At 46.3% G+C, this 16777-nt stretch overlaps 1 protein-coding gene across 5 annotated transcripts in view; it reads left to right on the forward strand.

The window, feature by feature from the left end:
- Positions 1 to 16777, forward strand: part of FAT3 (FAT atypical cadherin 3) — a 717681-nt gene that overhangs the window by 652599 nt on the left and 48305 nt on the right. For all 5 annotated transcript variants that reach the window (XM_057553401.1, XM_057553405.1, XM_057553404.1 and 2 more), the window contains 6 exons: positions 2290 to 2679; positions 5224 to 5438; positions 6650 to 6787; positions 7933 to 8076; positions 10890 to 11087; positions 14334 to 15132. In XM_057553401.1, coding sequence (XP_057409384.1) covers positions 2290 to 2679; positions 5224 to 5438; positions 6650 to 6787; positions 7933 to 8076; positions 10890 to 11087; positions 14334 to 15132 — 1884 coding nt within the window. The remainder of the gene's footprint in view (positions 1 to 2289; positions 2680 to 5223; positions 5439 to 6649; positions 6788 to 7932; positions 8077 to 10889; positions 11088 to 14333; positions 15133 to 16777) is intronic.

Genomic DNA, 16777 nt, shown 5'->3' on the forward strand with positions numbered 1-16777 from the left:
GAAGTTGTTATGTTTTCTTTCTTATAAACTGTAACTCCTAGTGAATTTGAGGTTTATATACCATTTTGAAGTGCTGATCTCCTCGGATGAAAACAGTTAAATCAATCTTCAGAATCAGAAGTTGGTCCAATCATCATTCACTGATTTGTTGGTTGTTAATGAACATTTCCTGGTTGATAGGTTTTAGCTTTAGTATATATTAAGGTAACATGGTATTTTGATAACTACGTGCATTTCTTTAAAAGTCATGGAACTGGAGACCACCCTCTGACTAGATCTTCTCCCTCCTTTGATGGGGTGCTCTAGGCATACTGGCCACTGTATTTCTTTTTTTCCCTTTATATTCCCTTATGACCGCATCCATTCTTATGGCTCTGCTGGCTCTCTGAATGCTGAAGACCCTCAAAAACGTAACTCCAGTTTGGACCTCTCCTCTGATCTCCAGCCTCCTCTGCTAAGTTCCTACTTGAACCTCCACTTAAATATAAAATGTCCATCTCACACTTAATCGATGCAAAACAGGGCCTGTAATCTTCGTCCAAATCCTAGTCTTCCCGCAGTCCTCTCCATGGCAGCTGATGATTAGTCCCTCTTTTCAGTCGCTCGGGCCCAAACCTGAGTCATTCTGGGATCTTCTCTTTCGTTCACATCCCACATCCTGCCAGCTCCACGGTGAGAAAGCGATCTATTCTCACCACCTCCAAGTTCAGAATACATTTAGGGCCCCTCACTTCTCACACCTACGTGTTCAGAGTACATCTGGAACCCGACCACCTCTCACCCCTTCCAACACCACCGTCCGTCCCAGCTGCCCTTATCGCACGCCTGTCTTCCTGCAGGAGACTGCCAGTGGGTCTCTGCTGCCTGTCTTGCTGTTCTGTTCATAACCAGCTGCCTGAGCGATCCTGTTAATATCTAATTCATTTCATGTGACTCCCCTCCTCAGAGCCCTACAGCACTTCCCAACTACCACCAACCGCCACCCCTCCGGGCGATCTGCTCCCCAATGCGTCACCACCCTGCTCTCATCTCCTGCATCTCTCTTCTTCACTCTGGTCACACTGGTCCTCTCCCCCGTGCTCCTCAAACACACGAGCTCGGCTCCCACCCCAGGAGCTCGGCTCCCACCCCAGGCTTGCCTGGGTCCCTCTGCCTGCAGTGTTCTTCCTCAGATATCTGCACTGCTCACTCCCTCCCCTCCTTCAGGTCTTCACTCAAATGCCAAACTTCCAACCACCTGTATTAAAAGGACCACCCTTCCCTCCAGCTCCCAAACTCCCTCTCCCCCCGAGCACTCACGATTCCCCCTCCATTATGGCTTCATTTTTCTCCCTTTTTACTCCCTAACATACCATGTATTTTACTGATTCTTTGTTCTTGTTCATTTCTTTTTTTTTTTTTTTTTTAACATCTTGATTGGAGTATAATTGCTTTACAATGGTGTGTTCGTTTCTGCTGTATAACAAAGTGAATTGTTCTTGTTCATTTCTTATTTGCTCGCACCAGAAAGTAAAAATTTCCCTCAGGAAATGTTCGACTCTTGTCCGTTATGAGAATCTCTAGCCTTTGGAATAGTGCCTGATAGAGTCTAGATAAAAATCTGTCGGATTAATTAATTAATTTGAATTTCTCTTTCTGTGGCACGTTTTGACCCTTATACCTGTTGGCATCTTAGAGTTTTTCTTAAGGATGCATGGGGTTCTTTAATATATTAAGAAGACCCAACTATTGCTTTTTTTAATTAAGTTGCTGGACTGTTCATTAGGAGATGCATAGTAATCCTCAAGGTAACAGTTTCAGATGGAGGTTATAAAGATACGAAGAAATTGCTTGAGGCCTTGAATAATTATAGTTTATATGTTCTTTACTGTTCTCAAAGCATTTTTCATCTTACTTGTGGCCTAGGCAGGTAAGAAAGACTGTAACTTGTCCAAGCCACACGAGCCAGAAGAATTGAAGTCAGTTTCTCCAACATGATCAAGACAGTTGGTCAGTTATTTGAAAACATTAAAGTAAGGACTCCTAACAACGTGACACACGCATGCAAAACGTTTTGCTTTAGATCCAACTATTTCTGATATTTGTTACCAATATTTTCCGTTTCTTTGCCATTTGGTACAGTTGTATATTTGCTATAAACTGAAGTCGTCGTAGGACCAAAGCTGTTGGTTTCCATAGTTACCGTTTTTCTTCGTGTGGCCCTTAGGCAGTCATCAAAGCCACAATCTTCTAGTGCAGAGAGCGTCCGGCTGCGTCCCCCCTCCGCTCACGCTCTCGCGTCTCCCACAGGCACCAACAGGAAGGTCGTGTACTCCCTGGCCGACTCGGCCGACGGGTTCTTCTCCATCGACAGTTCGTCTGGCATCATCATGCTGGAACAGCCTCTGGACCGAGAACAACAGTCCTCCTACGGCATCAGCGTGCAGGCCACCGACCAGAGCCCCGGCCAGGCCCTGTCCTCTCTGGCCACTGTCACCATCACCGTCCTGGACATTAACGACAACCCCCCCGTGTTTGAGAGGAGGGACTACCTGGTGACGGTGCCTGAGGACACCTCCCCTGGCACCCAAGTCCTTGTTGTTTTTGCCACCAGCAAAGATATAGGCACAAATGCCGAGATTACGTACCTCATCCGGTCTGGAAATGAGCAAGGGAAATTTAGGATCAACCCAAAGACAGGTGGGTAAACAGCAACCAACTTAGAATCCAAGGCGTCCCTATACCCTGGTTCTCCTCCTAACCCTCTCATCAGCCGCCCTTCTTGGTGGAAACAAGTCTTCTCATAGCAGGACCTGCATGCCCACCCCAGGGTGCCCTCTGACACTCTGTTCCAAGGATGCCCCCTGCTAAGTTTCAGCTCCTTGCTGTGGGCTCACTGGGCAAATACTTGGCCCCTAGGTTGGCTCCAGGATTTTTCAGATTGGCAAGCTCGGGAACAGCAATGTGGTTCAAGGTGGGGAGATAGTATTTGCAGACGGAGCCTGAGGGTCTGTTTCTCTCTCTTTTCTGTTTGCTTGTTTTTGTTACTTGGGCCCTATATTTCTGTGTTGGAACTGCCCCTGGGGATTAGCCTCCAGTTGCCACTATCCACACTCAGGTTGCCACTCTCTGGTCACCTACCAAGGCAGACGTTAATGAGCGATCGGCAAGGTGACCTTCAGGCCTTCTACACCCAGCACGCGGCCGGCTGGAACGGGCATTGTATTTGATTCCAGCTCACTGCTCCTCGTCAGAACCCTGCCATTTCTCACCACGCCCTTTTCAAACTCTGGGGGAGGATGTGGCATCTCCTGGGGAAGAGATGTCTACAAAGAAACCAAGAGAACAAAAATAGAACCCTAGGGCTTTCTCTTCCTCAGGGAGTTAATAACTATTAGGGCTGTTCCGAGTAAACGAAGAGGGTAATTCAGAAAAAAGTTTGGCTATTCTTTGAAAAGTAAACATGCACACCCTTGCATCTTCAAAGAGTGTTTATATTAATATTTTCAAAGCTTTTTTGTGGATATTCTTATTTGTTTACCTATCCCCCTATGAATAAGCAAGGCAGCCCCATTTCACAGATAAGAAAGGAGAGTCTCTCATACCTTCTGGCCACTGGACACAATTCCATCATCACTCAAGGAATATGTACTTGTTGAGCAAGAGGGCAAAGGAGGTCTGTTTTCTGTTGGATAATCCCAGAAATATGAGCAAGAAACTATCGCAATTAGCAATGTTCATTTAACATGGCAGATACACCAGCTTCCTATTAAGTCATTAGTTATTTCTCCCATTTTCTGTATGAGAAAATCAGCTTCAGAGAGGTTAATTTTTCCAATGTGAGTAAGTTGTGGGTGGTGCAGGGATCCAGGATTTGAAGTCAGATCTCCCTGACTCTGGAATACATGCTCTAACCTCTATATAGCACTGCTATGCCATGGGGGTGCAAAAATTGCAGGACATGTAGTCCCTGCCTTAGTATAGGAGGGTGGAAACGTTAATGGAGAGATTGCAGCAGCAGTTTCTCCCAGCAGTAACTCTGTTTATTAAGTGCATTACTTCAAATTAAAATGTATGGGGATTTTCCTCATTTAAATACAGTGTTAGCCTTAGCATGTCTAGTTATGGCCATTGTATATGAACACCATGGGGAAATGGTTGAGTACTGTTTAAATCTGGCTCTGGATAACGAGGCTGGGATGCAAAATCAAGCGCTAGGGGTGGTAACTGCTAAGAAAACATAATTATGGAGAGAAAGAGGCTCTTGCTTTAGGTACGACTTCTACTTCTCACCTTAAGTAGAAGGGCAGGCTTAGCTCCCTGAGAAGCTGCCTGTCTGGAAAGAGAACAGATGTGATGTACTCACCTTGGTCCTAGTGACTGTTTTCCAGGTGGGAGAGAGAGGTAAATGCCCTTGAGAACTGCTCTGCAGATGGTACCATGACCAGCTACCAAGTGCAGAAGGCAGGACTGGGTCGCCCACCAGAAAGGGCTAGGATGGGAGGGAAAGAGCGCTCAAGGAGCCCCTCGTGGAGGAGCCCCCAGCTAGCTGCTTCCACCTGTTCTACTTGCTTAATTTAAGCAACTCTCTGCCATGGGTATTAGCTCTGCTCTGTACTTGTAGACACTCAACTCACACTTCCTATTTGGCAACGGATTCCCAAGCGTTTCCTTTTCCGTCACATCACCATATCCTGAACTTTCTGAGGTCTTTGTCCTCTTTGTGCTATAACAGTTTTAGAAAAGCACCTTATAAGTAGGGGAGGCGCCTTAGTGGTTAATCCAGTTTAAGGCTTAGGTTAAGTCTGCAAGTATATACTTACTGATGAGGGACGGGGTCATACCATCACGTCCACGCATCTTGACTCATTCTCAGTCTGCCTGGGTCCCCTTGAGGAATCCTGGGGAGACGCTCATCGGGGATGCTTGCTCCTGTCTCTCCTCCCAAATTGCCTGAGGGTGAACAATGCCTGAGATTTTCAGGCTGCTTGAGGGAAGTTCAGAAGCTATTGCAGAAGCATACAAAGACCTGATTTCTTCAGCATTGTGTCCGATGGATAGCAATGTTTTAACTGACAGCATTAATCAGACTCTGGGTTGCTTTCAGCTGGGCATTAAGTAAACAAATTCCTGAATATCTCAGACTCTTGGCTGGAAATGATGTTACAGATATTACCATGATTGTGGGACTGCTGACCAGAGTTTTTCCTAATCAAATCTAAAGCTCCCCATTTTCCTTCAAAGGGAGTATCTCTGTGTCTGAGGTCCTGGACTATGAATTATGCAGAAAGTTTTACCTGGTGGTGGAAGCGAAAGACGGGGGCACCCCCGCCCTCAGTGCCATGGCCACTGTCAACATCAACCTCACAGATGTGAATGACAACCCTCCCGAGTTCAGCCAAGATGTCTACAGTGCTGTCATAAGTGAAGACGCCTTGGTCGGGGACTCCGTCATTTTGGTAGGTGCCAGGGGGGTGGTCCAGATATCTGGGAGTAATAATCCTCAAGAGAGTGAAAAAGTGAGCAGAGTCTATCTTGGATTCTCTTCGCACTTTCTCTTTTCAGTGTCCTTTGGTCCCCAAGAACTTTAGTCAGACACCAGTCTTTCAACTGCTCCTTCTCCACGTTGTCTGTCAGAAAGGGTCTGATAAAGTTCATTTATATCAAGGTGTAAGTGATCCCTCATCACTTTCCTCCCAGGAGTGTATTTTTTTGAGAAACAAAACAGACCATGGAATGAATTTCTAATGATAGCTCCTACTAGTTTGTGACCTTGGATGACAAGTTAGTAGATGGCTAAGGACAGAATAAAAAATCCTTCCCACCACCCCCAAATACACACACACACACACACACACACACACACACACATACACAAGGGCAGCTACAAATGGGATCAAGCTTAAGACTGACTGGTTACTCTTAAAGGAGCTCTTTCTGGAAGGAATTTTTTCTATACCAGTAAGAGCAAGCTATGTATTAGGAGGACACAGGTTCTCTTAGACATAGAAATTACATTTGGGAACAGTGAGTCAGTCCCGTCCTCAGCAACCTCATCACCCCTAGGTGGGAGAGGTCCCTTCCATCCACCCTCATATCTGGCTCCTGCAGCACCAGGTGTTCATTCTTTACACATCCAAGGTAGACGTCCCAGGCCATTTCTCCTGGGGCCTGAAACTATTACAAGACGATTTCCATACATATAAGCCCCAGCATCACCAATGTGGGGCTGTGTGTTTGCCATGTGGGAAAGGGAATTTTCTTGGACTTCCTTAACATGGAAATGCATAAGTTTAGAAAATACCTGACTCAGTGGCAGAGACCGTTGTTTTGCCGAATTGGGAAAGAATCACCGAAGTATCCCTATCAGTTAGTTTTGGGTCTATCTTTACTGGCTCAAGGCCTGAGGAAAATCAGGCCTAACAAGCATCAGTCTGTAGGCAGATAAAAATGAACATAAATAAAATGGCAGCTCTAGTCATGGTGCTTTCCTCCTTCGGCCAACCCCAAATCTCTTCCCCTGGTGCATGATCACTGGCATTGGTGAGTAGAGCGCCTAAGAAAACTCTCAGAGCTGTGCCCATTTGTACAGACCTGGGACCCTAAGAATAAACCTTTTCTCTGTCTGTCGTGTCATGTCTTTGCTTTGTTTTGCTTGTGTCCCGTGAAGCTAATAGCAGAAGATGCAGACAGCCAGCCCAATGGACAGATTCGATTTTCCATTGTGAATGGAGATCGAGACAGTGAATTTGCTGTGGATCCTGTCTTGGGACTTGTGAAGGTTAAAAAGAAATTGGACCGGGAACGGGTAAGCTAGTTTAGGCATGCTCCCTTCCCATCCACACCCAGCCCTTCACCGAAATCAGGCACGGACTCCATGAGTATAAGTAGGAAGGTTCTCCATTGTAAATAACGGGAGTGGGAATTCCCTGGTGGTCCAGTGGTTAGGACACTGCATTTTCACTGCCGTAGCCTGGGTTCAATCCCTGATCGGGGAACTAAGATCCCATCAGCCTCGAGGTGCAGCCAAAAAAAAAAAAAAAAGAAACAAACAAACAAACGACAACAAAAAAACACACATTGAATAATGGGAGTAAATAAGGATGGACTGAAATGCAGCAGGAAGTATTTTCACTAGAACTTAGAAAGAATTTGTTGCCAGTAGATGCTGGTATTTTCTTATTTATGGAGGCTTTAAAGAAAAAGCAAAAAACTGTCTTTCTAGATGGTTTGAATTTTGGTCCTTCCAAAGCAAGAAGGCAGAAAAGTATATTCAGCATCGGGATCCTGTGGTCCTGGTTTCACGAACAGCATTGACCCTAAGTGAGCAGATACAAAAGGATGACCTGAAGGTATCTAGGTCAGAAAGAATGATCCAGCAGATTCCTCTGTCCGAGGTTAAACTAAGTTTCTAAACACTGTCTTTTTTGACCAAAAATATGTGTCTTCAAAGTGAAATTTAAATATGGAAAAAGATGCCATAGGCATGACACTTAAAAGTAGAAAGACTTCACTGGGTAATAGAAGCCCGTAATATACTCCCAAAGTATCAAAACTAATACTTAGGACAGATCAGTTGTGACAACTGTTATAGTTTGAACAACGGCCAAGAGCTGTGGTTCTAACCCGGGCTGATTTTACCCCCAGGGGACATCTGGCAATATTTGGAGACATTTTTGGTTGTGACAAGCAGGCAGAGGCAATATTGACTTCTAGTGAGTCGAGACCAGGGATGCTTCTAAACATCCTGCAATGCACAGGTCCGCCCCCGACAACTAAGAATTATCTGGCCCCAAATGCCAGTTGGTGCCGAGGTTGAAAAACCCCAGTCTAAAGACTCAATGTGAAGGTGGCTCATCTTCAGCAAAGCATTGTGAGCCTGCAGCGCCGGAGTGGGCCCGGAAGGAAGCAAGCGCTGTGATTCTTTACTGTCGGCCCTTTGTGCTTTGGCAGGTGTCCGGATACTCCCTGCTCGTCCAGGCAGCAGACAGCGGCATTCCTGCGATGTCTTCAACTGCCACTGTCAACATTGATATTTCTGATGTGAACGACAACAGCCCAGTATTTACACCTGCTAACTATACCGCTGTGATTCAGGTGAGCAAATCTGGCCTCCCAGGCTCTTGTCCTTATGCACTTATCCTCCTTCCTCCACTGTTAATTACTCATTGTGGTTTACTCTTGTTTTTACCTAATATCAACTCAGCTCATCGTAGGGCTAGTATGAAAAGAGCCTGATTCTTCTACTGCAACTGATTAATAAAACGTCGATAAGCGCTATGGCCAATGGGGTTCTTTCAAGTGTCAGGTGCTTTCCGTACACGGTCTGTCCTCACGACAGCCCTCACTTTATAGTGAAGGAGGTAAGGATCTGAGAGGTTAAGTAGCTCAACCAAGATCATGAAGCTGTTAAGTGATAGAGTCAGCATTTGAACTCAGGTCTGTCTTCTGAAAAGACTATTCTCTTCCCACAGTGACAGGCTGTCTTTAAACCACTTTGTGCTATTCTAGCAGGGGAGGGAGGTTGATACGAACCATCTTGTTTGTCAAAGGGAGATTGGCCTTCAGGCTAGAGCTGCTCCTCATTAAAATCAGTCTTCCATAAGCAGTTTGTTTAGCAGTTTAAACCCACTTGCTCTCTAAAATTAGACTGCAGGAGAGAGTGACTTACTGCTGGTGTTCTGCTCTCAGAGAGGATGACTTTTCTTCCCAGCTATTTTTTTTTTTTAATTCAAAAGATATCTCGTGAGCACGGTACTAAGTGCCAAGCTACTTCCATTTCCCAGTATTTCTAGAAGCTGAAAGTCCGACTTCAAGAGGATCAGGAAATCCAGTCCAGGAATACTGTCAGCATGGAGGACTTACAGGAGACAGGGATGGATATATGTGTCTTGTGGGAACCACAGATATTTTTAGGAAATCAGCCTCAGAATCACCCACCACGGGTTCCCAGGGCTTTGTGGGTCGAAGGTGAGATGAGAGTGAGCCAGTCTTGAGGGGCGCCTTTGGAACAACGTTCAAGACTTTTGAGTCTGGCCATCTATAGGCCCCCAGCTCCCCCGCACCACTGAGCCCCCCCCAGGATCAGGCTGAACAGCTCTCTGCTCCCTTCCTACCCCTTTCTCAGCGAAACTCGATACCTTCCCCAGTGGTATTTTGGTTTCCTCTCCTCTCCCATGCTCTTTCCAGCAGCTGTGCATTCCTACCCCTCCCCAGCTTCCACAGAGCTCCCCCCAGGCTCTGCCCCTTCCCCCACTGCTCTTTCCCTGCACGGCTCTGCTCCCCACCTGTCCCCACGATGCAGCTCTGTGCCTCCCCTCCCCCACCTCCGCTCACTAGCCCAGCGCAAAATGGGCTCTGCCTGCTCAACATTCAGTTTCATGACACGCGTCGATCAGCTTGACAGACTGTTCTCACACGCACTCCAGGAAGTCAGCAGGGAAAGAACAGAGACTCTGAGCCCATGAGCGGTGACCGTGGCTTCCGTCTGCAGCACCGGGCCCGTCTGTTCTATTTCACCCTCCTTCCTCGGATGCGACCCCTCAGGCACACATCCTCTTACCCTCTCTCTTGTATGGAGGAAATGGCTTTTATAGAGAGAGCAAACAAATCAATAAATCTTCTATTTTGTGTGGTGCTGAGGATACTGTCAGTGTGCGCCAATAAATCTACGCTGGGCTGGGACGTTTCCACAACTTATTCCAGAGGGAGACGGTGTCTAGTTCCCGAAAACCAAAAGGCCACTTGAGAGGAGAAGCAACGTGAGAAGTCTCTGACGTTCTTTTCTCCTCTTTCTCCTGCAAAAAAAAATGCTCCTCCCATTGTTCACCCCAGAATAATTTTCTTTTTCCAACACATGGTTCTTATAAGACTAATTCAGTGCCTAAAACATGAGTGCGCCCGCCCCGCCCGTGACTGCTGTCATGCAGGGTATCATTGTCTTCATCTCTGTGACCCAAACTCAGTTAATCCAAAGTCAATGTCATCAGCAGGCCTGAACTAATGAAACTGACTTCTGGCCCGAACCATGGTAATGCTGAAGTCTAAACAGAGCAGAGCAAGGAAACCAGTGCCTGAGCCACCGAGGAGTTTAATTTGGTGTTTTCAAAGTAAGGACAACCTTGGGCCCAAGAAGGAGTAACTAGGAGCCTTTGTGTTTCCATCTGGGGTAGAAGGCAGAGTTTCTGCAAAATCGTGTTGGCATAATGACATCCGGACTTCCGAAACTTCTGATGAAGTTACAGATTCCTTTTCTCTTCATCCGCTAACTGAGGAATATCCATCCCATCCCCTTTCCCTTCCCTTAAGAAACAGCAAAACTGTGTTCTGATGGCTGGGGTGAAAAGCCCTATTTTTCACCTGACACCCGCCTTTGTATTTTTCCTGGGAAGTTGCCAGGATGTCCCCCTAAAGAGTCCGGTATTGTGACTCTGTGTCACCACGTTGGGCCTCCGCGTAACCGTGGTAAGTGTGACGAAGTGCTTTCCCATCCTGAAAGGTTGATGTTGTCTTGGCCCGAGAGGATTTCTGACATCGTCATGAAGGCTGTTGAGCACCGTGTATCTCCGGAGCCGTTCGGGTGAACTCAGGGCAATTCCAGCCTTTCAAGGACAAGGTGTAACCAGCAGCATCCTTGGAACCTGCAAACCCGTTCAAAGCCAAGTCCTCATGTTTTCACCTGCAGCTCTTTGTCTCACAGGGCAGTTGCGGGGTGGCAGCCAAGGATGGGAAACATGACGCTTACAGAGGCCAGCACATTTTCAGAAGACAAGATAATATCACAGGGAATCCCTTCCGCAAAAAGCCCTGTTTCTAGCACAGCACTCTCAGCCAGTAATGATGGGTTTTTTTTTTTTAATGTGAAGAGAGGTGTAATTTTATCTTCCCTTTTAATATACTCTCTTATGCAGGAAAATAAGCCAGTAGGCAGCAGCATTTTGCAGCTCGTGGTGACAGACAGAGACTCCTTTCACAATGGGCCTCCCTTCTCCTTCTCTATTTTGTCGGGAAACGAAGAGGAGGCGTTTGCGTTGGACTCGGATGGGATCCTGCGCTCAGCCGTGGTCTTCCGGCACATGGAGTCTCCAGAGTATGTGCTGTGTGTCCAGGTACAGCCTTGTCCTCTGCCCGCATCGGCCAGCTTTCTCTCGTGCTGGTTGCTGGGCCCATTGGTTGGGTTTTCTTTGTCGAGCAAGTCAACATAATTCATTACTGCGCAGGAATGTTCCCCTTTTAATCTCAAGTTCAATTTCACACCAATAAAAGTGGCCTCTGTATGTGAAATTGAACAGGAAGGAAAGGAAGCATCATTGTTACAAGCAGGACGTTCCTGTAGGGTGTGCTGGGCTGACGGTCCCTGGGCTTAAATCTGCATTCTGAAAATTCCTGGGGTTCTAGTTGAGCCCGAAAGACAACTCATTTGTCAAGGCTTGCTGCTTGGTACTGAAAAGTATTTCCCAGGTCAACCCAAGTGGGGAAGCAACCAATCCTTGTCCTAATGTGATTGAGCTATTTCATGGCCTCTGCTTTTGAAGAGACCTCTGCTTGGTAAGTTTCCCCAGTGAGGAGGGAGGGGAACAGGGAGATGGCAATGGCCTCCCAACATTTCAGCTTCTTCAAGGTCATGGTGTAAAATGAAGTGAGACAAAGAGGCAAAAGTGGCAGTTATGGGAAGGGTGTGGATAGGAGCAGGAAAGAGAGCGCCAAAAATTCACTGGGTGCAAATTTTGCCAGTACCAAGATGTGGGTCCCATCAGTGAAACTGAGTGACTTTTTTTACCCACAATTGGCACAGAGGGCAACCTAAACTCTTTATTAATGGTGGCAATAATAACAATAGTCATTCTTTACATAGCATTTAATTGTGTACCTTATTTCTTTGGATAAATTATGGCTTACTCTACTCCACGAAGCCTTCCAAATTAATGACTTTTGGCTCCAAGCACATTGATAAACTCTTCAGTTGCCACCCACGCGTCCAACAATATTATGTGAATGATTTTATATTACGGTATAGGTCCTCAAGGGCAAGGAGAGAGTTTTAGTGCCTTCTCACAGAAGCTAGTACAGTTCTTTGCATACCTTCTCTGGTTGTTAGAGAGCATATTTCACAACTCAGACTTTGTAAACACCATGGAGAGCTTTCTCCTCCGAGTCCCTTATATTAAACTACCACCAAGTCGCACGTTTCTGCCTTCATAAGGTCCCCGTGTGCATCAGGTATGTTCCCTTTGCCATCACCCCACTTTATTCTATATCGCCCGATACTCGTACTATTGCAGAAGCCTCCTGGGTGTTCCTCTGGCTTCAGCCTCATTGTTTTCTGATCTATCCCTACACCCCTCCAGGCTAATCAGTCCACTTTGATTATATCAGTCCACTTTGATTATGTCATTCCACTAAACCAGAGGTCAACAGACTATAATAGCCCCTGAACCACATCCTGTCCTCAGCCTGTTTTTATAAGTAAAGTTTTATTAGAACACAGCCTCACCGATTCATTTACGTATGCTCTGGGCTTCTTCTCTGCTGGAATGATAGTTGAGTAGTTGATAGAGATCATATAACCCCAAAGCCTAAACTATTTTTTATGTAGCCCTTTACAGAAAAGGTGTGCCAACCCCTAAACTAAAACCATCTGAGCTCCCTAGTGCCTGAAAACTTGTGAATTCTGGCTCTTTCAGACTTTAGGCAGACATGACTGTCCGGTCCTTCTCAGGCCACATGCCCATGAGTCTGCCACCTTACACCCAGTGGCTTCATGCCTTTCTGTCACCTTTCTGGTTTTCGACATCTGAGTGGGCAACCTCTGGCCTATAGAGTCCAAACTCATCACTGTCTTTTGAGGCCATACACAGTTTCACTTCAAGTTCAACCTAATTTGCTAAATTTATCTCTTCTTATGTGAATTTTCCATTTCAGCATCTCTGGTTCACATAATTCATTTTTAAAAGCATATGGTGGGGCTTCCCTGGTGGCGCAGTGGTTGAGAATCTGCCTGCTAATGCAGGGGACACGGGTTCGAGCCCTGGTCTGGGAAGATCCCACATGCCACGGAGCAGCTGGGCCCGTGAGCCACAACTACTGAGCCTGCGCGTCTGGAGCCTGTGCCCCGCAACGGGAGGGGCCGTGATAGTGAAAGGCCCGCGCACCGCGATGAAGAGCGGTCCCCGCACCGCGATGAAGAGTGGCCCCCACTTGCCGCAACTAGAGAAAGCCCTGGCACGAACCGAAGACCCAACACAGCCATAAATAAAAAATAAATAAAGTAGCTATTAAAAAAAAAAAAAAAAAAAAAAAAAAGCATATGGTGATGGTAATAATAAACATAACGACATTACATTAACTCTCACATACTAAGTACTTCTATGAGTCAAGCCTGTGCTAAGTACGTTGCAATCACTGTGTCTGTTAATCCCCACAGTACAAGAATCCTGTGAGGTAGATGTGACTATTTTATTCAAACTAAAGATACAGAAATTGAAGCTCGAAGAAGTTAAGTGACTTACTCCAGGCCAGACACATAGTGAGAGGCAGAGCCAAGATTCAAACTCAGGTCTCTGTGATGACCAAGCCCGTGCTTTTATACTACCTTCTACATACAAGGACACATCTCCCCAGATGGTACCTGGCCTGCAAGGTCCTTTGCAGCCCCGCATCCTGAAATACCTGCCCTGGGGACCCAGCCCCTGAGAATCTGCCCTTCTCAGAAGTCCTACAGCACTGACTACCTTCACATTGCCCATGGCAGGTACTCAGTAAAGATCTGTTTCAGGGTAGTGGTTCTGTCAATTCTTATGTAAAGAAGGAAGTCAAAATGGGTTTTTTCAGGCTACCTATTTTGCCCTTCAGTGTACCATATTTTATTCTAAACCTTGATATTGTGTACTTCTCACTTTAAATAACGTTGTTTCTTAAATGTGCAGAAAAGTGCTGTCTGGTCCAATCAAAAGCAAAGAAGCCAAAAAGAACAAAGATTTCTCCTACAAGTGGGAATGCCACTTTATGGGGTTCCCCTGTGGCTTCTGTCCAAAATTAAAACAAGGCCAGCCTGTTGTGGGCAGGCTGGATCCCATAGCACCCTCTGTTCTCCCTCCCAATTCACCCCCCATGGCTTTATTGTGTTGACACATTTTATTGTCCATAACAGAGTGTACATATGGGGACCCCAGGTGATAAATCACTCCTCTTACTTAAATGCACATCCTCAACATTTTGCAGAATAGTGGCGGGGGATGGAGGAAGAAGCAAACGTGGTTAAAGGAACAGACATCTTCAGAGTTTTGTTGATTTTTTTTTAATTATTATGGTTTTTTTTCTTACTTCCTTGGCTTTCTCCCTCTTGGTTGTTTTAGGCAAAAGACTCAGGCAAACCTCAGCAAGTTTCTCACTCCTACATCCGCGTGCGGGTCATCGAGGAAAGCATCCACAAGCCCACAGCCATCCCCCTGGAAATTTTCATTGTCACCATGGAGGACGACTTTCCTGGCGGGGTCATTGGGAAGATCCACGCCACAGATCAAGACGTGTACGATGTCCTCACATTTGCCCTGAAATCGGAGCAGAAAAGCTTGTTCAAGGTGAACAGTCATGACGGGAAAATCATCGCCCTAGGAGGCCTGGACAGCGGGAAGTACATCCTGAACGTGTCAGTGAGTGATGGCCGTTTCCAGGTGCCCATCGACGTGGTCGTGCACGTAGAGCAGCTGGTGCACGAGATGCTGCAGAACACCGTCACCATCCGCTTCGAGAACGTGTCCCCCGAGGACTTTGTGGGGCTGCACATGCACGGCTTCCGGCGCACCCTGCGGAACGCGGTCCTCACCCAGAAGCAGGACAGCCTGCATATCATCAGCATCCAGCCCGTGGCGGGCACCAATGAGCTGGACATGCTGTTCGCGGTGGAGACGCCCAACAGTGAGTTCTACAAGCCGGCCTACCTGATCCAGAAGCTGTCCAACGCCAGGAGGCATCTGGAGAACGTCATGCGCATCTCAGCCATCCTGGAGAAGAACTGCTCCGGGCTGGATTGCCAGGAACAGCATTGCGAGCAAGGCTTGTCGCTGGATTCCCACGCGCTCATGACCTACAGCACAGCTCGCATCAGCTTCGTGTGCCCGCGTTTCTACAGGAACGTGCGCTGCACCTGTAACGGTGAGTGCGGTTCGGAGAGTTCCCTCCCCAGTCCTGAGCTTTCAGAGGTGGCCTGGGTTGCCATCCTGGCGTGCATGCATTCGTTCATTCACTCATTGGACAGAATATTTACTGACCGCCAGCGATGTGCTTCATCACCATGAGGGACGCTGGGGCTGCAGGGTGAACAAAACAAGCTCCGCCCCTTCTCCGGTGGGGCATGTAGCTTATGGGCGGCACAGACATACAAACAGGCTGGCATAATCCACGTCATGAGTATCGTTAGGGGAAGTACAAAGTCCTGTGGGAGGACCCTATCAAGAGGGAAGGTTTCCTGAAGGGACTATCCTCTAGGTTGAGATAAAAGATAAGTAGGAATTAGTCTCTCTCTTTCTGACTTACTTCACTTAGTATGATAATTTCTAGGTCCATCTGTGTTGCTGCAAATGGCATTATTTCACTCTTTTTTATGGCTGAGTAATATTCCATTGTACATATATGTGTGTGTATATATATATCTATAGATGTATATAGATATATACCACATCTTCTTTATCCATTCATCTGTCAATGGGCATTAGGTTGCTTCCATGTCTTGCATATTGTAAATAGTGCTGCGATGAACATTGGGGTGCATGTATCTTTTCAGATTAGAGTTTTTGTCTTTTCTGGATATACAGCCAGGAGTGGGATTGCTGGATCATATGGTAACTCTATTTTTAGTTTTTTAAGGAGCCTCCATACTGTTCTCCATAGTGGCTGCACCAAATATCATATGATATCACTCACATGTGGAATCTAAAGAAAATTATACAAACGAACTTATTTACAAAACAGAAATTGACTCTCAGTCATAGAAAACAAACTTATGGTTATCAAAGGGGCAAGGTGGAGGGTATAAATTAGGAGTATGGGATTAACAGATAACAGTACTATATGTAAAATAAACAACAAGCACCTACTGTATAGCACAGGGAACTATATTCAATATCTTGTAATAACCTATAATGGAAAAGAATCTGAAAAAGAATATACATATATATATATATATATATATATATATATATGTAGAACTGAATAACTTTGCTGTACACCTGAAGCTAACACGTCATATAAATCAACTATATTTCAATGTAGAAAAAAAAAAAAAAAGTAGGAATTAGACGTGTGAAAACAGGTAGGGGAGGGACAGCATTCCAGTGGAGGGGCTGTTTGAACGAGGCTAGGGGCAAGACAGTAACCTACACTGAGGGGATTGATAGAGATTTCCAGTGATGACAAAGGAGACTTGTGAGTCGGCCCATGATCACAGAAGAGCCATTAGCCAGGGTGAAGTTCTAGAAATTATCTCAAAGCAGTGGGAGCCATTGGAGGAGAAGTGACAGAATCAGGTCTGTATTTCATGAAGAGCCTGCTGGCTGCAGAGGTGAATGGGTTACACGGGGCCGGGCCAGAGGCAGGGAAACATGTTCAGAAGCTATCACAGAGGGTAAAGGCAGCTGGATTTGCTTCATTGAAAAACAGGGGCCAGATATTCTGGAGCACAGTCAAGGGGTGGATACAGCCCTCAGAGCGGCAGAGATGGAATGGTTTGTATTTGTCGATGTAACTAGAGTCACTGAACCTTGACCTTCCCTGGTCAGAGGCCATAGCTGCACAGAGTCGC

The sequence above is a fragment of the Balaenoptera acutorostrata genome, chromosome 9 (assembly GCF_949987535.1).
Source record: "Balaenoptera acutorostrata chromosome 9, mBalAcu1.1, whole genome shotgun sequence".
In the NCBI taxonomy this organism is placed as follows: Eukaryota; Metazoa; Chordata; class Mammalia; order Artiodactyla; family Balaenopteridae; genus Balaenoptera; species Balaenoptera acutorostrata.